At 44.8% G+C, this 26816-nt stretch overlaps 1 protein-coding gene across 6 annotated transcripts in view; it reads right to left on the minus strand.

Annotated features, from left to right (window-relative positions):
- The window catches only part of FOXN3 (forkhead box N3), a 364903-nt gene that overhangs the window by 5523 nt on the left and 332564 nt on the right, over positions 1-26816 (minus strand). For 4 of the 6 annotated variants that reach the window (XM_072963564.1, XM_072963566.1, XM_031679325.2 and 1 more), the window contains one exon: positions 14732-14837. In XM_072963564.1, coding sequence (XP_072819665.1) covers positions 14732-14837 — 106 coding nt within the window. Of the gene's footprint in view, positions 1-14731; positions 14838-23985; positions 24052-26816 lie in introns of all 6 variants that reach the window. The other 2 variants (XM_031679324.2, XM_031679322.2) reach the window with 2 other exon arrangements.

Raw genomic sequence — 26816 nt, forward strand, 5'->3', positions numbered from 1 at the left:
AAGGTGAGGAGAATCCTTGGTGTACATGGTGCAGAAGCGGGTGGGCCAGGGGGGTCTCCCTCCCTTTTGGAGCTCCATGCCATGGTGCTCTGCTAAATTTAAGCTGGTGATGAGGAGCCTCCTCCTGTTAACGTACACCGACAAAATGCACAAGGGCCATCATCAAAATTCCATCTTTACTAGATGCTTCCAGACCATCATGCTACCTCCGACAAGTGCAGTATGTGCCCTGGTCCGATCAAGTCCTAGCAGGCTTGTGAGGGGTTTCTGCACTCGTTCTGAGCCTGGTGATCCTGGGTGGGCACCCCTCCCCACAATCCTTATAGAAAGGGCCTGGCTTTCAAGACAGACGGACTTTTGGGGTTCACACCCCAGTGTGGTTTATTAGCGAGAGCTTCAGCGGGCTCCCCATCTACCTCACAGGGCTGTGTGATGATAAAATGGAAGGTTCAAGCACAGAGCGCGGCTCGTGGGGATGCTGGAGAACTCTGACTCGGCCTGCCCCCTCACTGTCCCGCGGCTGCTCCCCGCTGCCCGGACACGCCTGCCCCGAGCAGCCTCGCCTTCTCCCTCTGCCAGGTCAGGAGGCAGATGGAAACGCAGCAGAAGCAAGAGGGAAGAGGCCCAGCGACAAGCTGGCGAGGGAAAGGTGACTGCGAGGTGTCACCGAACACGAAACTGGGTAAATGTCATGAATTGTCCTGGTAGCTGAAGAGTCATGAAAGCAAATAAAAACCAAAGTCTCGCACGATGCTTCTCGCGATCGTTGTCACCGCAGGTGACCACCGTGAAATCCCCACGTAATCAGTCTACCGAACTAGCCTCATGTTCAAGGTGGAACCAACTAGGCCTGGGTGCCTCCCCTGGGCTGCGAGTGGCTTTTAGAAAAATCAGTTCGGTTCTGAATCCTTACTTTCTCACAACGTGGGTCTGATGAGTCACTTCACTACCACAGTTAAGCAGAATATGACACCACTCTCTGAATGTGGAGGGAGAGAATTCTGGGAGCAAAAGAGTAACAAAGAGGCAAGTGTTGCAAAAAAGCTCACTCTTAGTGGATCCAGGTACTTAATGGCGTTCATTGTGCTGCTCTTTCCTTTCCCACATGTTAAAAACATTTTTTTTAGGAGTTTGGGGTGCAGGGTGGAGGAGTGGGAGGAATACACCAGAAAGGAAGCAATGGTACAACAGTTCAGATCCATGCTATTACGAGAGGAAAGGTTCTGAGCCTGGCAACTTCTCTTCCCAGGATATAAGCAAGCGTGGGAGAGGTACTGAAGACACACTGGAATCACACTGAGACTTTTCTCTTAACGACATCACAGGAATTGAAGGAGAAGAGAAAAGCAAGTCACTTCCAAAGCCCATGAATTCAATGTTGTGTAGCGCAGGGTCTCTGGGGCCACCCGGAAGCATGCTGCTCGCCAACTGGGATTCCATAACCCACACCCTGCAACCCTGGCCTCGCTCAACCATCTCACAGACAACCGACAGAATAAACTCAGGGAAGCCCGTGAGCTGTCCCCGCTAGTTCTCAAAGACGGCTCAACCAGAAATTTGAACCGTCTCCCTGTCCTCCCCAGGAAGGAAGTTTCCTGTGATGAAGACAGGGCACCAGCACGCCGCTGACACTATTTCTGGATGAAAACAGGTACACGGACATAACTTCTGGGAGTTAGAAATAAAATATAAATGCATCTCTCTCTCACTTGATAAAATAAATTTTCCCTGAGATTTTAGCATTGGCCTGTCATCCATAAATCACATACAAACTCAGCAGAAAGAGACAAGCTCCTTGAATGATTAAGCACCCGATGTGATGTTGTTCATGGTGGTGCATGATGGCTACGCTGACTTGGTGTCAAACACCTCCCCGCTGCAGGGGTTGTCATTCCAGGGAGCCAAATATTTAAAAGAAGAAATCAGGCATCCTGAACATACTGGAAGATGAATCTCTAACCACTTCCTCAAAAATCATTCATTCGAATGAACACACAATACATCCGAAATGCCTGCAGTTCTTCAGTTTTAGTTAGAGACTGAAATTACTCACAATGATCATGTTGGCATAAATTAAAGCCACTTGATATCACTAGGTCTCAACAGAACCAGGCGTTATTAACCTCAAATAAAAGCCTGGTATTCATTCTCTCGTCACTTCGATGGGAAATACTGAACATAAAAGGTGAGTGATCACATTAGCTCAGGCCGAGAATGAGCAATGCTTGCAACTAACCAGTTAAGGTATAGCTTCTGATTAGACATGGCCATTGTGCCTTTTTCTCTCCGGGTTTATTATTTGCTGACACATCAGCATGTGTCACCTCCACCCTTCACCCATGCACTAGGGCTCTCTCTGGAGCTGATGGCTTTAAACCCAAAGGCTGGCATTTAGGGCGAAGTTGTCCTTCTTAGGGATGTACCAGAGAACTCTGGTCTTTCGCCAAGTGTGAAAAGAAGCAGGTGGAATTAGTGAGACTGTAGAAGCAGCGTTCAAGCTGAAGCTAGTACAGTGCTTTTGTCTAAAACTGACTGTAGGTAGAAAGACACAGAGGCCACGAGATGAGCAGAGGCCTCTGCTGCCAGCCGGTGGCAGAGAAGACATCTGGAAGGCATTCTTCCAACTGTCATACAAAAGAGCCTGGATAAGTACAGCAACACATTTTTAAGTCATTGCTGGGTTCCCTGGAAAATGAGGGGAATCTTGGAGAGCCACATAAATGCACATGTACGAGAAGAACTTCACACAAAGATGGAAAATTAAAAAGTAAAGAGACAAAATCTGAAATGTGACCAGTGGGCAACCCAGAAAGGCAGGGTTTTTGGGGCACAAATGCCTCCTCTAGCGCTGGGACAAGAGCCCCAGCTTAGGGTGAAGGTGGAGGGAAGGGCAAGAGAACTGATTTTGACAGCTCCTCGGCTACTGTGGCCCCTTGAGGGGGCTAAAGTGGCCTCAAATGCTTTGGTCCCCAGGCTCCCAGCAGAAGTTTTAAAAAGCAAATCCTCTCTTGAAGAAAGAAACCCACATTTTAGCCATCAGGAGTCCCACATACTAAGTTTAATGAAATATTCAAGCAGAAGCTCGTAACCTAAAATCACCCAACAGGCCACTAGGAACATATACATGTAAATGTGCCACGTAAAGAGCCAGGACCCTTGAAGGACACCCTCAATGAGATCGCAGGGAAAAGTAACCGCTCCTCACAGGCAGACCTTGGGGTTAAGAGCCAGCCTTAATCTCAGATCCAGAGGGAGCTGGAGACAGGAAAAACCTCCCGTGAGACTTTTTAACCATGCGCCTGTAGTCTGGTGGGTATGAGTTCAGAATTCTGCTGTGCGGACCAAAAGACCTCAAGCTAAATTTAAAGCGCCCAGTGTTGCCCACTAGAAGAACATCCTTTAAACCCAGGCCACAAAAAATTCCCACGGATAAGATTTTAAGAAAGGTTCACAATGAAAAAAAAAATTAAACATAAGAGAAATAAGCCACCGTAAGCAAGAGACCACAGAAAAATGAATTATAGAATCAGAGTGGCCAAGCCTGCAAATATTGTGATATAATGAGGTACAGAATGTAAAGTATGTATAAAAGCAGAAAAGAGGGAAGGGGTGAATATCAGAAAGGGAAGACCAGATTACTAAAACAGAGCAGACAGATGTTGGAATGCATCAAATAGAATTTCCAGAGCTGAAAAAGATAATCCCTGAAATTAAAAAAATCAATGCAACTGAAAGAGAAAAAGTCAAAAAAAAAATTAGGGAACTGGAAGATGGATCTAAAGATATGATAGAAAATGCAGCAGAGAGAGACAGAGATGGAAAATACGGAAGAAAGACTAGGCAGTATGGAGCATAGTAAGAAGATAAATCCAACAGGAGTTTGAGGGTGAAAGGAAAAATGGAGACGGTCCAATACTGGAAAAGAAAACAGCTGAGGATTTTCTAGTTTTGGTGAAAGGTACCAACCTTCAGATTCAGAAAGCCAACAACTCCCATGGAAGAGAAATAAAAAGGAACGTGTATCTTAGAAACACCATAGTCAGACTGTAGTCATTACGCTCACACACACACACACACAGAGAAAGAGAAAGATTTAGAAATAGAAGAAAACATCACCTAAAGAGGAGAAGTGATTAAAATAAAACCAGAGACACAGATGAAAGTGGAACAATATTCTCAAAGTGAGAGAGAAATAGTAACTGTCGAAGTACAACTGTAAAGCCAGTAACCATCTTTTAAGAATGAAGACAAAATAAATATATTTTCAGGCAAAAAGTCAGGGTTTTAACTAAAAGCAGATACTCACTATAGGAACGTCTTAAGAATAATGTTTCAGGAAAAAAGAAAATGGTCCAAGAAGAAAGGTCTGACATGCAAGAAGAAAAGATAAGCAAAGAAAAGGTAATCGAGTAGTGACTGGACAACACAATACAGCTGCCCCTTGGTGTCTGCAGGGGACAAAAGTTCCAGGACACCCACAGATTGCAGCAGTTGCAGATACTCAAGTCCCTTATACAGAGTGACACAGTATTTGCTTATAACCTATGCATATCCTCCCATACACTTTAAATCATCTTTAGGTTACTTCTAATACCTAATACAATGTAAATGCTATGTAAATAGTTGCCAGTGTGCATGGCAAATAGTTTTGATTTTGGGAACTTTCTGGAATTCGTTCCCTCCACCCCGAGTATTTTCTATCAGCAGTTGTTTGAATCCATGGATGCAGAATCCACTGACGTGGAGGGCCGACTGTAGTAACAACTGACATTATGTTTTGCTTTTGTTTTTTATTAGTGGAGGTACTGGGGATTGAACCCAGGACCTCGTGCATGCTAAGCACGTGCTCTACCACCGAGTTACACCCTCCCCCCAAAAACTGACTTTAAAAAGAAGCTGAAATAGAGCTGAAGTCCCAGGCAAATGTAGTGTATCATTTGGGAGGTAGACAGAACGGAAGTTAAATCATTCCAGGGGTCTCGTATTGATCAGAAGGTTAAAGATACTGATTAACTTTAAGCATTTTAAAATATTCACGTCAAAAGTTCTAAGGTCAGCACTAAAAGAAGAGAAAAACGTATATAACTTCTAAACCCTCAGAAGGAGAAAAAGGAATGAGGAGTGGAAGAATCGTGATCAATTTAAAACAATGTTAGAGAGGAATCTGGAAAAAGGAGGAAAAACAAATGTAAAACTAAGATGGTAGAAATAAATCTAAATATGTCATCGAAAATGGGCTAAAAATCTTCATTAAAAGTAAAGATCATTAAAAAAGGTTCAAAAAAACCATATGCTGTTTACAACGGGCAAAACTAAAATGTAAAGACTAAGAAAGGTTAAAAGTAAAAGGAGGAAAAAACATATTGTGCCATGCTGGTGTAGCTATATTAAAACCAGATAAGATGGATTTTTAGGGCAAAAAGCATTACTACTGATAAAGAGAGTCATTAAACATTCATAAAGGTTCAATCCACCAGGAAGGTCTCTAAACATGGAGACCTCCAATAAGATATTTCCAAAATATATACACCCCAAATTGGAAGAGCTACAAGGAGAAATGGTCAAATCCGTATCTCCCTCCCATCCTCACCCCCTCCCCACACATATACACACAGACATGATTAGTATGTAGAAGATTTGATCTAGTGGACATATATAGAACATGTGCTCATAATGGAGAAGGCATATTATTTTGAAGCATATACAAAACATATATAAAAACTGACATACACTACTAGACCATACAGCAAGTCTCTGTAAATTTCAAAGAAGCAGTGTCCCACAGATCAATTCTCTGACCACAACGCATTGTAATTAGTCATCAATGCTGGAGAGGTAACTGAAAACAAAAATAAGAAATAACCACCTCCATGTGGGTTTGAAAATTTAAAAACACACTTCTAAAAACAAAGAAGGAATCAAAATGGAAATTAGAAAATACTTTGAACTTGTAACAATAATGAAAATAAAAGGCATCAAAACTTAAGAAGCAACTAAGCAGTAGTTTGAAGAAAATTATAACCTTAAACTTTGATATAAAAAGAAGAAAAGTTTAAAATAAAAGTATCCAATCCACCACAACAAAAAAGACTAAACCCAAAGGAAGAAAGGAAATTATAAATAGCAGAAACAGATGAAATAAAGACCAGATACAAAATAGAGGTAATTTTAAAAAAAAGCTCTGAAGTTGATTCTTTGAGAGAAAAAAACACTATGGCAAGGTTAAGTAAAAAGATGATAAAATAAAACAGTAAAAAATAAAATAAACTAAAATAAATAAAAATAATAAAATAAAAAAGGGATGTAACTACAAAAGACATTTAAAGGGTTTACAGATGTATTGTAAACAACTTTATGCCAGTGTATTTGAAAAGAGGTGAAACGGAATATTCCTACATTTACCAAAATGAATTTTAAAAGATATAAAAAATAAGTTATACTATAATCATTAAAGAAATTAGATCAATAGTTAAAAATCATCCCACAAAGAAAACACCAGCCCCAGAGTGTTTTGCAAGCAAGTTGCATCAGACATTAAGCAATAGTTAATTCCAATCTTACACCAACTCAGAGAATTAAGAGTGAATACCCTTTAACTCATTATATGAAAATAATGTAATCTTGACAATAAAACTAGATAAAGATAGCACTAGAGAAACATGGACATGGACAAAGATGCAAAATTCATACATAAAATATTAGCATACCAATTTTAGCAATATGTAAAAAATATAATGCATCATGAATATATTCAGAAGTGCAAGTTTTATTCAAAATTGGGACTTTATAGTGTAATTCATCACACTACGATAAAGAAAGAAAAAATTTATAGTTATCCTAAATGATGTAAACATTAATGAAATTCAATAACCACTTATGATAAATTATCATAGCAAGCCAAAAATAGAAGCAATTTTTTGTTATGCTAAAGTACATTTTCTAAAAAAGCTATAATAAACATTCTGTCAGCTGTTCATCAATACATAGCTCCCTTTAAAATAAGAAACTAATATAAAGATGTCTATTACCATTACTTTTACTCAGAGATTCTAACTGAAACAGGACAGGCAAAATAAAAGACATAAGAATTAGAAAGAAAAAATAAAACCCACCATTATTTACAGAAGATATAATTTTATATACAGAAAAATCTACAAATAAATTATTAAAATTACTAAGGCAGTTTATTTAGCAAGGTTGCTAGAAAAAAATCAATACACAAATAATTAACTCCAGATAGATTATTGATTTAAATGAGAAAGGAAAACCTTTCAGAATCTTTTAGAAAAAAACAACAGAAGATCTTATCTTGGAGTAGGGACTTTTTAAAGACACCAAATTTCATTACAAAATTATTAATAAGCATAAAAATTAAGAGCCTGTGTTCGCCAAATGACCCTATTATGGACAGTGAAATGACCATCCACAAACTTAGGAAAGTTATTAGCAACACACATAGTCAATAAAGGATTAATATCCAGAATATACAAAGAACTCCTATAAAGATAAGAAAACGAGAAACAGTAAGAAAAATGAGGAAAATGTTGAACAGGCAACCCATCAAAGAGCACATTCAAACAGCCAATTAAATATATGAAAAACTGTGCAACATCTTTAGTAACAAGGGAAATGGAAATTAAAGTGCAATGAGATACCATTACACAGTAATTAATTTGGTTGAAATTGCAAAGTATGATAATTCTAAATGGTGAAGATGGAGAGGAATGGAACTATCACACTCTGCTGATAGGGGTGTACCTGGATATAAGCCCTTCAGAAAAGAACTTGTCATCACCTGGTAAAGTGATCAGGTATATACCCTACAAATCAACAATTCCTACACCTGGACAACCATCTTAAGTGAAACCAGAGACATGTACAGGAATTCCCATAGCAGCTCTGTTTGTCATGGTGAAGAATTATAAACAATTCAAATGTCTTTAAAAAAAAAGTGGTATAGTCACACACACACACACACACACACACACACACACACACACAGAGGAATATTATACAGCCACGAAAACGATTCAGCTACAGCCAGATGCAACAAACCAAATAAACTTAATAATGAATAAAAAGAACAAGTCAAAAAGAAGATATACAGTATCATTCCAGTTCTATAAAACTCAAAACCAAGCAAAAACTAGATACACTGTTTATGGATATCAAAAATACTTTTAAAAACACAGGAATAGCAAATATCACATTTGAGATTGTGGTTATCATTCAGATAGCAGGTCCAGGGGCCAGGATGGAGCACAATTTTCTTCCATGAGCTACAAATTGTCCCCTTAAATTACTGAGATAAATATGACTCCCTCCCTGCATTAGATCGAAGAACCCAGTAGGAATGACCCCAAAACTCTCCTCCATGAATAGTTTTGCATTTGGCACCAGTCCAGCATCAACAGGAGGTCAGAGGAGTTTTAGATATAATAGGAAAAGTCACCAGGACTTTCAAAGGCATTAACCATTGCCATTGATTTGAAATACGAGGAGCAACCCCAGAATGCTGATCAAATTTCACACAGCAGATTTGCTGGTCATTGTTTAGGTTTCTGGACCAGAAGGCCAGAAGTCAAGACAAAAAGCCAAGCAGGCAGCACAGTGGGAGCTCAGTGCATCCCCTGTCCTCCTGGTATTGTTTTTCCCTTTTTCCTTTAATCTCCCCTTTTAGTATTTCCTTCCCTCTCTCCCACCACACAGCAGGACTTAATACTGAGTTTCACAATTCCCTTCAAAGACATGATTTCAGAAGACAAAAGCTGACAGGTACTTAGTTTTTCTAAAAACAAAATGAAATACAATACTAAAAAAAAAAAATCAGTGGCAAACTTTCCTTCAAGTTGTATAATCAGGCCACACCTTATTTTAAAATCAAATGGTGTCAGCTTCCTAAACTGTTACAGACATCTCCAGCGGGAAGAAAGACGACGACCAGGAGCAGATCTCAGGCTGATAGATGGGTGGCTCTATTTTGACAAGACCTAAAGTATTAATGTTTTGTATCACAACTGAACCGCTAATTCCTGACATGCTTCCTGTTGCACAAACTGCAGCTTTCACTGGAGGCCCTTAGAGCTCCAAATACAATTAAGCCACCTGAGGTGGTGATCCGGTGGAACTCTCATATAACTTTATAGCATCTATGGTTGGACGACTGCCATTGCTCCTCAAAACCATGGCTCTGTCCCAAATGTGCACTGTCCTCAAGGTGGCACAGGAGCTCAATCTGAGCCTTTTTTGGGGTTTGGGACTGAGCTTCAGGTGCTCAGAAGCGGGGCTTGGGAAGCTCTTTGGAGGGCAGGCTGGATGAATCCATGAGGCTGTTCATATTACTCACTTCACTTTTTTTCTACTTTAAAAAATTATGAAAAAATACACCAACATAAAAAACTTACCATCTTAACCTTTTTTTAAAGCATATAGTTCAGTGGTATTAAATACATTCACAACGTTGTGCAACCATCACCACCACGCGTCTCCAAAACTCTTCATCTTGTAAAACTGTAACTCTGTACCCATTCAAGAGTAACTGCCCACTGCTCTCCCCAGTCACTGGCTACCACCATTCTACGTTCTGTCTCTATGAATCCGACTACCCTAGGTACCTCATATAAGTGGAATAATATGGTGTATTGTAATAATATGTACGTTTCCTTCTGTGTCTGGCTTATTTCACTTAACATCAATGTCCTCAAGGTTCATCCATATTGTATTTCCTTTCATTTTAAGGCTGAATTTTCCACTGTGTGTATATACACCACATTTTCTTGTTCGTTCATCTGCTGATGTACTCTTGGGTTGCTTAACATGTTCTAGCTATTGTGAATAATGCTGCTATGAACATGTATGTACAAACATCTCTTTGAGAACCCGCTTTCAACTCTTTTGGGTATCTACCTAGAGGCGAAATTGCTGGATCATACGGTAGTTCTATTTTTACGTTTTTGAGGAGCCTCCAGACTGTTTCCCACAGTGGCTGTACCATTTTATAGTCCCACCAACAGGGCTGAAGGGTTCCAATCTTTCCACATCCTTGTTGACACTTGGTATTTTGTTCTTTTGATAGTGCCATCCTAACGGGGTGAAGTGCTAGCTCACTGTAGTTTTGATTTGCATTTCCCTAACAATTAGTGATGTTGTGCCTCCTTCTATGTTCTCACTGACCATTTGTATGTCTTCTTTGAAGAAAAGTATGTTCAAGTCCTTTCCCATGTATGAATCTGGTCATTTGGTTTTTTTCTAATTATTTATCAAACACCTGTCCAATGCGTACTGTGTGCCAGGCATGTAACTGTGTGTTACTCCTAATAACTCATGAGGCAGGTGCTGGTTTTCTCGTGAGAAGCCCAGACACAGCTGCCCAGGGTCACATGGCTACACGCTCTGGACACAGGAAACTTGGTTCCCAAGTTCATGCCTGTAATTTCTGGGCTCTGTTGCCACAGAAAAGACAGCCCTCCCACCAGTTCTATCTCAATTCTCTGGTAAGTCCTGGAATTTAATTCTTCTCAGTGACCTGAATGGTCACTTGAGGTCAAAAGATTTACAAGCAAAGGTGGCTCAGACCCAGGACAATTGTGATGGCCCCTACCTGGGAGGCAGCCCATAATTCTAATAACGTAAGAAATCTGGTGCTCCTATTTCCCAAGAGGGCCAGAATCAGTTCTTTTAAGGCCGTGATTGTTTGTCCCATTCAGTGTGTTCTCTGCAAGGACTTTCACTGGAGAAGCAGCAGAAGACATGGGCATAAAACTTTAAGATGTGGGAGCAGTTATTTGGAGGATAATGTGTCTTGAGGACTCTACGCCCAGGCAAATTTGAAAATAAGCAGGATTCCAACGTCTAAGGATGGGCTGATCCCTGAGGTTATTGAGTAAAAAGTCAACACTGTAAAGTCAATTATACTATTGACAGATACTCTTACAAGGAGATTTCACATCATAATTACATGCAAGGGAACCCAGCAAATACAAGCTGTGTAATGATCAGCTAATAAAAGTAACACTTCATCTATGTCAATAACAGTTTCAGAGTTAAGACAAACAAATATGGCCTTTGCCACTCAGTGGAGGAAAAAAAATCCCTGAAAGACAAATATTTTCACTTAAGGAGAAACTGCTTAGACTCACAGGAAAAACCTGCCACACGAAGCAGAGTAGGAAACTGGTCTTCGGGGGTGCTAATGACATTCTGGCCCTCCTTCCAGCCCCCGCTGAAGTGACGGGGGCAGCAACCCCCGTAAACACATGAGCACCCCCAGGGGCCCTTGGTTACTGCCACGTGGTCCGGCAGATGACATCTTCTGTTGTGCTGTTCTCTGCCGGACTGTTTTCCCTTAAACCTCAGCCAAATGTAAAAAATTTTCAATTACAATGAATGTGAAAGAGCAAAACAAGATCCCCCCCACCGCCCCCAACATTTCTGAATGGGTTTTACACAATATCCTGCAAATATCCACTATGTTTATATTCATTCTTTCTGAAAAGTGTCTCACTGCCTCCTATTTGCCAGGCATCTGGGCCAGAAAGAGGGCAAAAGTACTAAGAGCAAGGGTCCCTGACCTTACAGAGCCTGCAACCCTCCTCCTCCCCCGAACATCTCTTAAACCAAGGTGGAAGATGCAGAATTGGTATCTGGATAATGGACTGTGAAGGCGCGATGGTTCTCTTTACCGGTTATCTCTATTTATGCAAATGGTGAATTGTCCAGTTTCTGCAAAACATGACTTGTCCAGTTTCTGCAAACCATGGTCGTACATTTTACTGAAATGATTCTGCAGAAAATTCCTGTGAGGTTCAGGAAGATCACTCTGATGATGTGTGCTTTTGAGTGAACAGTGAGAAAGTTGTGCCCTCAAGAAGCTACAGTCACTCAGCCCCAACACATCCTTCCCTAGTGTTTCATATGCTGGGGCGGCTGGGCTGACCTGGGCGAGCCACATTTCTGCTGCATGCCCGGCCCTGCCATCGCGAGACTGGGAGTGGGTGGAGGGATGTGCTCCTTCCTGTGTGCTTCCTGGTCCAGTATCACCCCAGCATCGCCTCTTCCCCTCTGCAGGGGCAGCTCCTTCCTGTAGCAGCTGCTGAATCAAGTTTGAGACTCTTCCAACACTTGGAGAACCAACTTCTTCATGTTCCCTCTCAGGCACTGGCACCAGCAGGAGACTTCTCCTCTGAGATCCCTCTCGTCCTTCCACAGCCCTCTCCTCTGAGCTCAGAGGCTCCGGCCCCAGCTGAGTGGTGCCTCCAAGGAGGTCAGGACCCCCGCCCCAGCCCCTCCTCTGAGGTATGAGGTCCAGCTTCGAGGGGTGATCATTTCAACCCCTTCCCTTTGTCCCTTGCCCAAGAGGATGTACAGTTGTTCCCTCCGTGATACCCTGAGCTCTCTATCCTCCTTCCAGTTGCCCAGTTAATAACTTTCTACCTGGTTAACGGTTCTTTACGTTGAAGTCTCTGTTTGAGTACCTAATGTGGCTTTTGTTTCCTGGATGGACCTGACTGATACACAGGACTATCCCCAAAATCCATCTGTGGTCTTTTACTAAGGAAGGAGCCAAAGTGAGGTGCTGGCTGGACTGGATGAGCGGCAAGTCTTTGACCAGAAACAAGACTTCATTGTTTTGCTGCAGTGCTATGTGATCTTCTAACCAGAACACAACTAATAAAAAAAAAAAAATTTAAATAATGCCTCTAGAGGGTACTCGTCAGTAAAATTTGTGATAATATATGCCATGAGGTTAATAATTAAAATTAGGGGGCAGCTCCCACTGAAGGCCAACCAGCTCTCAGGCCTCCCTTCTCTCTTCCCTTCTATGGGCATGGCTTGGAGCCACATGGAGAGCTATGTTCAAAGGCACTGAAAGGATGCTTGAGACCACAAACTGTAAGTCTATACTTAGACTCTGCTCATGAAAGTAGACCGTTACTCCATGAGAACACAGTCTATGGTCTCTGAGTCTTCTCAACCAAAAAGGTAACCAAAAAGGAGGTTAGGTAGAAAGCATTCTAATAAAGAATGGAAAACAGAATCTGTCTCTCTCATAATGTGAGGCTAAGGCATGGATCTTCTGGCTTCATGGCATATCATTTATGAACTCAAGAATTACTCATCTCAGGATTACCAAGAAAGATACAGAAGTACAAGGAAGACCCTTCCTATATATTTTGGGAAAGTATCACCATGTCCAGTTCACAGAAGTGACAACTGGTTTTACCATTCTATTACTATTCTAATTCCTTTTGACTTCTCTCCTTAGCAGGTTCCAAACGCCAGCATCTGCCCTGGAGATTAAGGATGCCCATCCTGGCAAAAGCAGTTGGTTTGCTGGGAGGGTTCAAAGTCACAAGTGAGTGAAGAAACTCCACATGGTTGATTCACAGCAGGGAGCTCGACCTGGCATCTCCCTCAGGTCCCAGCTAACAGACTCACTGGGACAGTTTCCTTGGGACATCAAACACTTTGAAAGCAAAATGGCCTTTAGGTGAGAACTTGATCCAAAAGTGCAGGAAAGGAGCGAGGAGATGATGCTATGAAGGGATGCAGCTCAGCATGGCAGCCTCTTCTAAGCAAGCAGCTGGGACCCAGGACTGTGCAATATGCAACAAGGCACCAGCCAAGTGAGTGCAATCGGCCCCTGTCCTCAGCAAGCAAACCATGGAGGACAGAGGGGGACACTGACCAAAGGGCCACAATCAAAGTATGGGGCTAATGTGTTCCAAGAAAAGAGAAATTCGTCTGATGCTGGCTCAGAGGCCTATTCAGAAAGGCTTTGTGAAGGAATCATTTTTGTGATGGGCCACGAGGGATGTGCTGCCTTACATGTGGAGGCTGCGGGAAATCCACACAGAGGAAACTGGGGGAATGAGACGGGCAAACACTGGACATATTTGGAGGACAAATGTGGTTCGAGGAGATGGGAGGACTGGGGGGATGTCAGGGTGATGCGGTGGGAGTCATGAGGGATGCTTCTGCGGACAGCTGGAGAGGTGCATTTTGGGAAGTCAGTCTGGCGATGGTTGATGGGTGGGTGGGATGGGCAGAGGAGCAGCAAGGAAAATGGGAGGAAGGCGTTCACACTGGCGCATGTGAGGTTTCCAGGCGAGTGACGGACGTGACCTGGGGCTGGCAGTGAAGGTGAGAAGGATGGAGGGAAGAAATTTCCCAGGGAAGAGTTCACTTGGTTTGGCAACTGACTCAGTTCTCAGAAGCAGGGGACTGATGTCATCTGGTATCTACATACCACTGACCAAAGTACTTCTCACACCTGATTTGTATATGTGCTTTTCATGGCAACCCTCCCGGAAGGCAGAGCAGTTTCATGGATGAAGGAACTGAGGCTCAGAAAGAGCAGACATCCACCCAAAGTCAATGGGCTCGGAAGTGACAGGGCTGAGTCCAGAGGTAGACCAGTTAGCCTAGAATCTAATGCCTACCTTGCCCAACACTTCCTCTTCCCACCTTGCTCCATCTTCTTAGAATACAGCCACTTAATTTCATTTGTCTTCATCTCATCATCCGCAGAGACCAGGATAATTTGATGGCCCAAGAAGGAGAAGCTGGCGCTTGGATTGGGGGGGTCATTGTAACTTTTCTGAACACCTGAACTATTTCTGTCTTCACAGCTTAGAGGCTGGTCTTTGCCATCCCCTCAACTGGCCCCGTGGGACACGCGGCGCCCTTCCCCCCGCTCAGGTGGGCTGTGCCCAGCAAGATCCTCCCTTACCTCCCGGCTGCTGTCATTCCAATGGGAGTGATGGGCAAGGGCCGGACTCCAGGAAACAGGCCTCGGCTCAGAACCCGCGCTCCATTTTGTATCACTCCTGGAGGAACTGGAAAAGCAAAAAGGAAAAAGATACCACATGTGAATTCAATTGTGAATATTCCTGCTCTGAGTCCAGAGAGAGAGAGCAGAGGGAAGGCAACAGTCACAGGCAGAGAGAGAAAAGAAACACACACACACACAGAGGGAGAAAGAGACAGAAAAAAGGTACCCACAGAGCGAGACGGAAAGATAGAAAGACACCATCGCTCAAGAAAGCGATTCAGTCAGCCAAGTCAGACCAATCGCTTACAGTCAAATTATTGATGCCTTGGTTAAAAAAAATGTGGCTTCAAACATTATTTTCTTACATTTATTAAATCTAAGCTTTTATCTCTAGTCAGACCCTAACAAGATCTCAAGAACCTGACACCATCTGACAGCAGATGAGCAAACAAAAACATCTCCTCATGTGGCTCAGGTCATGGTCAGAAGTGGAGAACATCTTTCTACGTGTCCTTAATCCAACAAGGGAAAAAGCCAGAAGGATAGCAGGGCCGAATTTACAAGCTACTCGGCGCTTCAACTCTCATACCTCATCTCACAACCGTCTTGGCCGCCAGAGGAAAGGCCCCTCCTGTGTTGTTGGGGGTGAAGGGTTGTCAGTGGCGGGGCTCTGGCTTCCGCCTTGGGATCGCACAGCCCACTCCTCCTAACCTGAAGCTCCTCCCAAGCAAATCTCCCGAGAGCTCACCCGGCATCCCATGGCCTCCTAAACACACTCATCCCTGGATTAATCCTAAGCCAACGTTTCCTCCAGTGATCATCAGATACTGCTCATGTTACATACAAACTCATGGTGGCCTCACACCAATCGGAGGGTTTACAGAACCAGGGGGACCAGAGGAAATCCCTGGTATTCTATCTATTTTTGACCTCCCAAGCAGCAGTTCCATTTGGTTTGAGCTAATATTCTGACTGCACCACCAAGCACTCCTCCATGTGTCTGTCGCTGGGGCCAGGAGAGCATCGTGAGCGTGAACGCTGCTGGAGGACTTGTACACCTGCATGTTAACCTCAGTTCTTTTTGTGGCACTAGCACGAGATCATGAAATCTCTTTTTCCCTTCCTGAACAGTTCTCTAAAACCCCTTCTGCTGTCACCATCCTAGAGAGTCCCCAAAGCTCTGGCTATGTTCATGCAGCCCCTGGCCCAGTCTCACCCAGGGACAAGGTGGACAAGTTGTGCTTTCTCAAACAAAGGCCTTACCAAAATGGCCCTAGAAAATCATATCTTCAAAAAATGAAAACCACTCTGGATATCGAGTTTTAAAAGCTGGTATTATTTGTGTAGAATACTTTTTCCAAAGCACAGAGTACATACATTTCACTCTTGTAATTTTCAGGTCTTGAAGACCTTCTTTACAGAAACGTTCCAAACCTTCAGTTATGTCTTTCACGTAGGATGAATGCTCACACTTGAACATGGGATAAAGTTATAGACTGATTCTTTGGGCATTCTGCAACTCCTGCTAAGATTTTTTTGCCATGTCTTGTCCAGGTTTGTGTAAGGCCCTGTTACTAGGTTTTATAAAAGGTGGGGTGGGAGACAAAATTGAAACTAGTGCCTGAAGTCAGTACTACTAGGGCAGTCAGGGTTCTAGAATCCACCCCAACTGTCTCTTCCTGTATTTAACTACAAAGGTAGGTTGAATTAGATGAAGAACTCCTACCCATTCCTTACTATCAGCCTGATTTCAGATATTAGATCATCCGAGGCAGGGGACTCACCAGGTATCTTAAAAGCATGAAACTTGTTATCATGTGATATTGCAGCTATCATAGTTTGCTTTGTTGATGAGTTCTCTTTTAGGGAGTATCTAGAACCTTTATATTACCTGATTTAATCATTGAAAGACTGTAAAGCTACAAGACAGTGGGGCACTGGTGTAAATGCAGACGTACAGATTAAGGGAACAGAACAGAACCCAGAAATAGACTCATGTGTACGTGGTCAACTGATTTTTGACAAAAATATGCAGACAACACAATGGGGGAAGGAGATTTAGAATAATCAGAGGTCCATTTGGAAAAATAAGAACCTTGGGCCTTACTTCATACCATATATGAAAATTAATTAGAAACAAATCATAGACCTAAATGTGAGAACTAAAATTACAAAACATCTAGAAGAAAATATAGGTGGAAAAAATAGCAATAATTCCCAAGGACAAACATATGTAAAAACCAGTGGAATTCTGGAGTCCGTAGATAGATGTTTCAGGTTGCTTGAAACCTTTCAGTTTTTTTTTTTTTTTTTGGTCTGTCTATCTATTGTGGATTGTGGGAATGAGCTTTTCAATTATTTTGCTGTACGGTACCTCAAAATGGTCAGATAACCACAGCTTCCGTTTAACTCTGATACTACTACTTAATACATCAATCATTGGGGATCTCATCTAGAGCAGCAAGCAAGTCTGATAAAATGAACACCCGATACAATAACTTAAATATTTAAAATCCATACCACAGTTATAATTCTTGCCAGTAAAGATGATTACAATCCCATATACAGATTGTATCAATGAATAGATAAAATTACCAAGTACCTGCCTATGTATTAGATGAAGGGGACATAGGGTCATCACAGTTAAATGGAGACAGAGAGAGAACTGAAGAGGCAATGAAAATATACTACAGCAAGTGCTGGGGCAGGGGCTTCTTGGCATGAAGGATGGAGTCACCTACCCCAAATAAAGGGTATCTGGGAAGACTTCCTGTAGGAAGTGCCATTGAAGTTGGAATTAAAAGGCACAGGAACGGCACATACCAAGCCTGAAAGTGATAAAAATCACCATGTGCACAAGAACTAAAAAATAATTTTGCTAAAGCACATAATCCTAGCAGGAATGAGATGCATTTGGACTTCAGCCCATGGATACTGGGAAAACCATTAAAAGGTTTTGAGCAGGGAAGTGGTCTGCAGCGTGGTGGCTGACAGCCAGACTCTGGTGTTAGACAACCTGCGTCTGTGTCCCATCTGTCATTTAGTGCCTGTGTCCCCGAGCAAGCTACTTAAGTAAGATGGGGACAAATGGTATTTATCTCACTGAGTACATGGAGATTTAACTGAATTAACAAAGGCACTGCTAGTTAGAAAGTCCATGTTAGTTATCAATATCATCATCATCATCATCATCACCACCACCACCATCATCACCCTCATCATCACGATCAACATGCCCAGAGCAATCCTGGGTTGGCCACTGCCTTCTCCAGTTCAGGTGAGCCGAAAGCCCACAAGAATGGACGGGATAAAATTAGGCTGTGTTGGGAGAACTTGGCCATCTTCCTGTTCAAAGAACTTCGCTGGAAGAGCAACCACAGCTCTCAAGGTGCTTCCATTCCCCTGGTGCAAATCATGTCAGAGTCACCCCTGTGTCAAAAACACCTGAAATACCTAAAGTCCTGGGCTAAAAACCACTGCAAAGTGAGGAGGACGGACAAGAGCCATGGAGCACACGTTCTCCTGGACTCTGGCACAGCCACGGAGTCAGCTGCCAGACAAAGGGGAAAAGCAGCCTTGAGGACAGAGCCCACGCCCAGAGTCCTCTGCCCAAACACCCAGAACCTCTAAGCACAGGGGCACGCCCAGCACCTACTGGAGACCCTCACCAAGCACCTACTGGAGACCGAGTTCTTTCGATGCTCCTTGTCTTATGTAAGCCTTCAGGGAAGAAGTCCCTGCAGTGGTTAAGAAGACAAGCTTGGGGCAACATGGCCTCCATCCAAAGTCTTGCCCCAGCACTGGCTCTGTGGCTTTGGGCTAGTGCCTTAACTTTTCTGTGCCTCAGTTTCCTCACCTATAAAGTAGGCATAAACATACCTCATAGGATTGTCTTGAAGATTAAATGAGACAAATTACGCCGATTGCTAGCCCAGTGGCTGGCCCATTATATAAGCTCACCGTCATTGTCATCACAACGTTCGTCTTCCTACTCACTCACTTCCCCATCTCACCTCTCTAGCACCCTCTTGTTAATTTATCTCTAAGGCCCAAGGCCTAATGGACATGGGGAAATTCTTCCAGCCTACTATGCTTTTTGTAGCTAACCCTAACTCTGCACTCACCCATTAGAACATCTTCCTGGTTAATGAACTGTATTCACTTCAAAGAGTGTCTCACGGATGGAGCTATCCTGCAGCACTAAAAGGTTTTCCCTGGGCTATTTTCTGAACCTCACAAGACTTCTGGCATGTAAACTAGGCTCTTCTTCTGAATCTTGGAGCTCGTTCTCAAATGAGCTGCCACTGAATGCCGCCTCTGCCAATCCTAGCATTTCTCAGTCCTTATTGTTGGCAGTGCTCTTCATGGGGTGGGGGGTGCGGACGTGCTCCTCTCTGCTCACTGGCTGCCAGGAGCCAGATGTGACACTTAACTGTTTCCCCATCCTTTCTCCTTTCCGTCTCCATCCCCAAGTGTCAGGAAAGTGGCTTCTGAAAAATGAATCACAGCCAGTCTAAAATGTCTGAGAAAGACATTCTGAGGTCCCCATTTCACTCCTTTTTTTGAGTCTGGGATTCTGAAGGAACGAGTCCGCCACTCCTCAGCCCTTTCCCTATCAGCATATCTATTCCTTTCCTTTACTCTGTACTTCCCTCGTGGATATTGGAACACTTAAACCCCAAGTCCTTTAAACCAGTGCACCCCACCCAGTGTGCCAGAGCAACACCTGGGCTCCCGCTACAGAAAAGATGTCATAAGAGACTGGACAATTAAAATCAATTTCAGACTCGGATTTGTGGCTCTTACTAGAAAAGGCACAGGCCTCCAGCATCATCCCTTTTTGGTTAGATCAGTGAAATACTTGGCTTTTACAGGAGAGAAGACACATGTCTGAGACTCCAATCCTGGGATGAAGTCCCCTGGACATCAGCACTAGGGCTCCCAGCACACACTGATCAACCACTTTATCCTATGGTGTCAAGTGACCCTAAACGTTCTGATTTTTAACCGGCAAGAAAGCAACACTCACACACACACAAAGAGTCAAATCAAGCAGCACCGCTCACTGTGATCTAAATACAATTGCCTTGAGAACCTAAAAAAAAAGTTGGTGGCACAAGATGAACTTTCCTCCACGGCTCCACCACCCCTCAGCTCTTCCCCATCCTGGCTTCCCCAGCTTCCCTCCTGGTGCTCAGTTTCCTTGATTTTCACAGCTTCTAAAATTAACCTCTGAGCTCCTACTGCTGCCTTTGGAGAGCAGCCCTGGCTAAGGCAACTAGAGGCCATAAGCTGAGCAGCAGGTGATTCTGATAATCCTTCCCTCTCCTCAACGTGGCCTTTCCACCTGCTCACTTGGAAGGATGCTGGGGAGGGGGCTGAAACAGGGGAGCCTACTTCCTGGTTGCCTTTCTCCTCTGGTGCCTGGGTGCCGGGTGCATCTGATACACACCCCAGTTCCGGGGGAGGTGGGGAAAAGGAGGTGCAGAACGCCGCCTCCTCCCCTCCTCTCCCTCTGTCCCATTTTGTTGGTTTGTTTATTATCCACAGTTCCTCTGGGAACACGCCAACCAGGGATTATATAAGCCTTTGAAGATGGGTAATGGTGATCTGACTTCTCCTGACTTAAGAACGATTCCTCCATTGGTGTTAAAGATGACTCACAGGGCTTGTCAAGGGGGAACTGCAGAGCAGGTACTCAACTAGACTCCAGAAGCTGGAATTAGTCTACACGGCCACTTCTCTTCTGGAAAGGGGTGGGGGGAGAAGGTAAATAGACTGACTAGAAGCATATTCAAAAATTCAAGAGATAATGGGGCAGCAGTGTCCTATGTAGACTTTCCTGGAAGCAGTGTCCTACAGAGTATGTGAGACATGATAGCACACCTTGCAGAACGTTCCCTATGCTGCAAACTGGCAAAGTCCGAAAATGATACCGTTACCACCAGTGCTGCTGGGGGAGACAAAATGTCGCAGCCTGAGATTACCAGATACATCACTGAAAGCGAAGCATCCAACTGTAGGGAGGGGCTGAGGGGACCCACAGGGAGACCAGCTCAAGCCATACATGGTGCAGTGAGCTCCCTTGGGATGGGGGCAGGGGGCAGATAAAGGGCTTCGCTGAATGGGGTTTGCACCAGCTTCTTGAGACGTTTCTTTTCGAACGACCTATTCAGCTGAGAACCAGACTGTGGCCAGTCTGCCAGCCCTGAGCGAGCTTTGCAGACGCTGAGTGGAGGAAGGAGGAGAGGAAAAGATCTAAGTGGCTGCCGTCTGGTGACCTCAAGTGGAGTGGCTACGGAGGGCAATGACAAAGGAAAAGCCTTTCAAACCCTGCAGACCAGCCTCTGCTGGGAGTGACAGCGGCAGACAGACTAGGTTGGTGGCCCCCGTTCAAACAGGGGCACCACACACCCGGAAGGTGAAAACAAGAGTCTATAAATAGCAGCACACGAGGAGGCTCGGCCCAGCGCGGCAGAGAGCGCAGGCAGGCTCTGCGCAGACAGGAACCCCCGCTCCCCTCGCGTGCGCAGCGGCGGACCGCCGGCCTGGCTGATGCACGTACACATCCTCCCCGGGACGCGGGCACACACACCCCTCCGCAGGCTGCCCCACCGCCTGGGGGTCCGCTGCCCTTGAACCTGTTTGCTGAGGGGTCACCTCTCACTTTTTCCAGGCCTTGGGCAAAGCCGGCGGGGCAGGGGATGGTGGCTCCATCACGGTAGGTTTGCAGTGCTGCTCCCTTTCGGGAGGGAGGGACCGCATCACATCCCGGGACAAGAAACATTAGGCAGCGAGGGGAGGAAGAGGGAAGCGAAGAAGAGCTAAGTGAAAACAGAAGCCTCTGACTGCGTTTCTCAGGAGGCTGAGGAGGCGCCCCCTGGCTCCCCCAAGCGCACGAAGAGAAGCTCAACGCACGCTCACGTCCTTCCTACAGCACCGCTCCCGTCCGCTGGGGCTCCACACTCCGCCCGCTGCCTATGCGCTGGCTTGGCCTCCGGGGGATTTTCCGGGGGCCTGGGGTCAGAAAGGTGGGGAAGGTGAAAACAGAGGTGATGTCTGACCCTCTCTCCGGTCTTTACATTTACCTGTCTGCTGCTCCCGCCAACAGTGTCTCCTTCCACAACCTTCACGGGCTTCCTGGTTCCTCCCAGGGCCCTGGCGCCCCCTCTCGGCGGGGGGCCTTCGTGAAGGCTGCGGCCGGGTTTCTCACAGTGTTCAGAGCCAGGTGGGAAAGCCTTCTAAAAGTGACCCGACAGCTTCAACACATGAGCGCGGAGCTTTGAAAAACTCAAATTCAGCATTTCAAGTAAATAAGGCTACGAATACCCAGAAAAAAGAATGACTACCGCTGGTGTTACAGTGAAGGAGAGGGGAGAAGCTCCCTCAGCCATGGAAATGTTAAACACAACGTCTCAGCTCAACAGAATCAGCCCTTTCCCTTCGCTATCTGTGGTCAAGAATCGAGTTTTAAGGGACTTCTGGGAAGCTGCTGAAGGTCCGCTGACGGACCAGTCCCTGTGCCGTTTCCCTCTTAACTCCATTATTCCAGGTCATCAAGTTATTTCTTTAAACCAGCGATCACTGCGGACGGTGGCTGGGTGCTAGGAAGGTGCTGGAATCTCACACAGCTCTGATAGATCAGTATGCAGCCCCCCCCCCACCATGATGAATTATGCAACTTGGTTACAGTCTGGTCTATACTCCTTCTGCAAGTCATCTGAGACTGGAGCTCTGTGTGTGTTTCCGTTTCCTTGTAACGTCAAACATCATTTAAAACCCCCACTACAGGTTAACTGCTAGTTACAGGACTGCACCGACCACACACCTGCTTAGCAGTGGTGCCTTTATCACAGAGGTGTGGGCAGCCTGACATGTCAATTGCTGGCAAGCTAAGTTTAGCAAAGAGAGAATAAGAATTCTGTGCCTTTAGATCAGGTAATGGCAGCCTGTGGCGGAGGGATGAGTCTCTCCTGAGAGTGCCTGGCCGCACCTCTTGGGTCTTTTAAAAAAGTAATAGGTAAGAAAGGATGGAGTCAGATTTCCTAAGGCTGCTGGAAGGCTGTGATGAGTGGAAGGCAGGGAAGGATGGGCTGGAACACCACATCAAAAGACATGTGTGGTGGGCCTGGGACTGGATGTTCCCCTGTGGGAGACACTATCAGCTCCAGAAGTGGGGACTCCCTTGCTCAGGAGGCCATGCAGCCCTCGGAGAACCAGAGCCCAGATTGGGCTGAAGGCCCAGTGCTCAAAAGGAGGTAAGTGGGCGCCAGTCCAGGTGGGCGTTATGGTAGGTCTGCTGCTTCATGTCGCCACCTCCACACCATGGGCTGTAGCCCCAGGAGGAGCCTGACCGTGAGCTGAGTGGTGAATGAGCTGGCTGTCTGCTCAGCAGGATGCTGGTAGGGGTGGAATGTGGGCAGAGGAACTGGCCTCATGTCGCAGGGAGGAAGGGACAGATGTCTGCATTTGGGTCACTTGTCATCAATTGGGAAGGAGATCTTTCTAAAAACGTGGTAGCTCCAGAGGTGGGGAAAAAAACATCAGATGGTGGCTAGAGAGAAGTTCAAGTTAGGAAAATTTTCTCAAGCTTCACATTGCTCAGTGGCCCAAGAAGGTGAAGAGAGGAGCCCTGCTTGGTTGACCAGCCCTGCCCGTCCACCTGTGGCACCTTCAGAGGCTGCTGGGGACGATCTGGGGTAGGGGTTCCATGACCAAGGCTGCTGCAAGCTCCTGCACACCAGCCTCCCCAGATTTTCCTCTCCTCTCTCTCAAATGGTAGTTTGTTACTAACGAGGTCCCCAAGGGGAAAGGAATGCCTAAAAACGGGCACTGAGGAGTTCCACAGCTGCTCAGCTGGTCCCCCGGAGCCTCTTCTAGGAGAAACTACAAGCTCACAGAAACAATTCCTGCAGGAGAAAGGGTCTCTCCTCTGGGACTCATAACAGGGTCTACTTCCCTTCCCCTAAGTCTTCAGCCCTGAAATTACTTTAGAATTTTGTCATCTTGGAAACACACCTATGCATTCATTCATACATCTGCATGGCCGCATCTTGATATGCACATGTATGTAATCATGCACTCAGGTAGTTCAAAGTGATCCTATAAGGGAAGTTCTGCTTAAGCATTAGTTCTTCCTATGGCCTGGTGTATAAAGGAGAAGGTTAAGTTCACAAACTATGGTGCTGTAGGCTATAGAAATATCTACTCACAACCTGCTTGTATCTCAGGGGGAGTATTCAAAAGCATCATGGCACTGGCAGCATCAATGTCAGGATCTGGAAAAATCAACCAATAAATAACATTATTTACAACGGGGCTGGTGTGTGTGTGTGTGTGTGTGTGTGTGTGTGTGTGTTTGCTCCCCCTGCAAGTTACAGTTTATGAATGCAACAGAGAAAAAAAAAATTCAGGAATTAGAGGAGCTATCCCAAAGGTGACTTTTTTCCCATTTGGATTTGCAAGAAAGAAAGATTTAAGGGGCACGTTAGCAAGTTTTGCAGACAAAGCACGGGTTTCTTCTCATTTTGCTAATTTTGTAATTTGCACTGTATGGTCCTGATAAGTTGTTGATCTTTGTACCCGCATGGCTTTTTGCCCCTGGGGTGGAGGAGTAGGAGGGTGGGGTGACGATAGGAAGTTCAGCCACAGGAATCTTTAATGAACTGGGGAAGCTCACAGCACCAAGAAGAGAAAGCCCTAAATACACCTGCATCTACTGAGATACAAACAAGACATTTGGTCATTTCCACTTGTCAGCAGAATGTAAACCATGTTTTATGAGGTTGTCACAGCAGGGTGGTGGCAGCGAAGGCATTAAAAACACACACACTTAAAATATAAAAAGAAAAATTAAAGTTCTGATGGTGAGGGGACAACATTTGCTTCCACATCTATTATTGCTTTTAATATGGGACCAAAAAAAAAATACTCATCACTTCATTGCTATCAGTCTTAATAGGTTTCTGAATCCTTTCTGATCCACTGGTTGACAGATGGTAGGTTATATACAGACAGAAAAATATTATCCTTTTATAACTAAATTCATTTTCCTCTGAGAAACAGCAGCGCTGCTGCTATGGAAATGAAAGTCACCATGGCAACAGTAAACAACCCCCAAGAACGGTCAGTGAATAGGCTGAAAAGAACAGCTGCCCCAGCGCAGCGTCCCAGCTGCCCTGGGGCGAAATTCGCTAATAGTGCAGTGATGCCGTGAGACAGGCGCTGCCGCCTGTGCTGGGTCCACATAAAGGAAGTCGACATCAAAACGCCTGCCCTTGCAGATTACTACCTCCCTGTCCGCTAAACCCGTGGACTAATGATGGGAGGAGGCGGCTGGGGGGCTTGCACTTGTCAGTTTTCGTACAAATTACGTACCAAAAAATTCAATTTACTACTAATGGCACCATGGCACTTTATTTTAGATTTTATGTTAGAAAATGACTTTTTTTTTTTTACTGTTTTAAAAAGTACATTCTTCATACTTTTTATGTGCACTTGAATTCCAGGGGAGTAATGTGATGCAGTATAAAGCCCCAGAAGCGATTAATAATACGGGGGATGCTGGCTCCAGAAGACAATGTTTCAAAAAAGAGAGAAGAAAAAAAAAAAAAGGTAAAGGAACTTGACTCTGCAGGCCTTTTTCTATTTTGCCTGCAGGAGGCCCATTACTTACGGAGTGAAAGTTTATTTTAATAAGTACATGGTGTGAGAAATGGATCAATTAACTTATCTGACAACTCCTGGGGTGAAATTCCTAAAACAGTCATTGATTCCAACTGATATATATTTATATACATACTAGTTGAATGATGAACCAAAAAAACTTAAAATTTCCACTCAGTGCTCCCAAGGTTGCTGCTGCTCCTGCCCTCTCTTCCCCCACCAAGATGAAGGGCTCACAGTGTCAGGGTACTGCTGGCACCCCACAAGCTGCAGGGAGCAAGCAGCTCCTGGGAGATGCCGTGGGGGGCTGAGGCCTTTCTCAGGACTGAGAAAACATGCCTGTCTCACCAAGCAAGCGTTCTTTGCCATCTTCGAGAACACAAGTGCTGAAGGCAACCCAGGCTTGGCCTGGCTGGTTGGTCTGCACCTCCCCAGGCCATGCTCACCCACCGAATTCCCGAGTGACTAGGAGGTATGATGGGGACAGAAGAAGAGGAAGTACAGTTAAGAAGTCTGGAGTCTTTTCTTATTTATTTTCTCAGAAAATTAAAGAGAGTAGTTCTGTACTCTTCAAAAACACATCTGACCAGGAGGAAGTTGTAAAGGGCCATGAATAGAAAGATGAAATGAAAGAAATGAAAAAAGAGGAGAAAAGAGAACCTGAAAGGGAAAGAGTAACATCAACATGACATGGATTTCACAGAACCTAAGTGGGGCAGCCCCCAAGGGCAACACGGGGAGTGCTTCAGACCCACACAACATCCACCCACCCAACCCCACCCTACCCAACCCCAGCCAAGCCAAACAAACACATAAGCTAAGTAAAAATAGGATGCTTTAGGACAAGCGCCCCAGTCCTTCCTTTCAACCAGATTTGCCGTGCCTGAGGCCTCCACGGATAAACATTCTGATGCTATCTTGGCACTCCTGCTGGTCTCCAGGCATATGGAGAAGGTCTAACACCCAGTCTTCTCATTATCTCATTCATAATCAATTCCTAAGCCCCACTCTCCATCCTCAATGGGTCAGTTTCTGGATGCACAAGCCTGAATATGCAGCCCTATGAGCAGAACGGAATTGGGGGGTAAGGCACAGGATGCCACTCTCATGACATCTTGGCAGGTGAACTGGCAAACATATGAGAATTGCAAATGGTATGAGAAAACGTGATGCAGCATCTGTGTAGGCATGTGTACCCTGCATGACAGTGCCAGCCCTTCCCTGGGGGTTACACCGAGGGTCGTTCTTGGTGTTCAGGTTGATGGGTTTCTACAAGTGCTACCACCATTATCAAGATAAAGAGCACAGCTAAGATACAGATTTCCACTGCGTCAAAGTTTCCTTGTGCCCCTTTGCAGTCATCCCTACCCTTGCTCTC

Source organism: Vicugna pacos, chromosome 6 (genome assembly GCF_048564905.1).
Source record: "Vicugna pacos chromosome 6, VicPac4, whole genome shotgun sequence".
Taxonomy (NCBI): Eukaryota; Metazoa; Chordata; class Mammalia; order Artiodactyla; family Camelidae; genus Vicugna; species Vicugna pacos.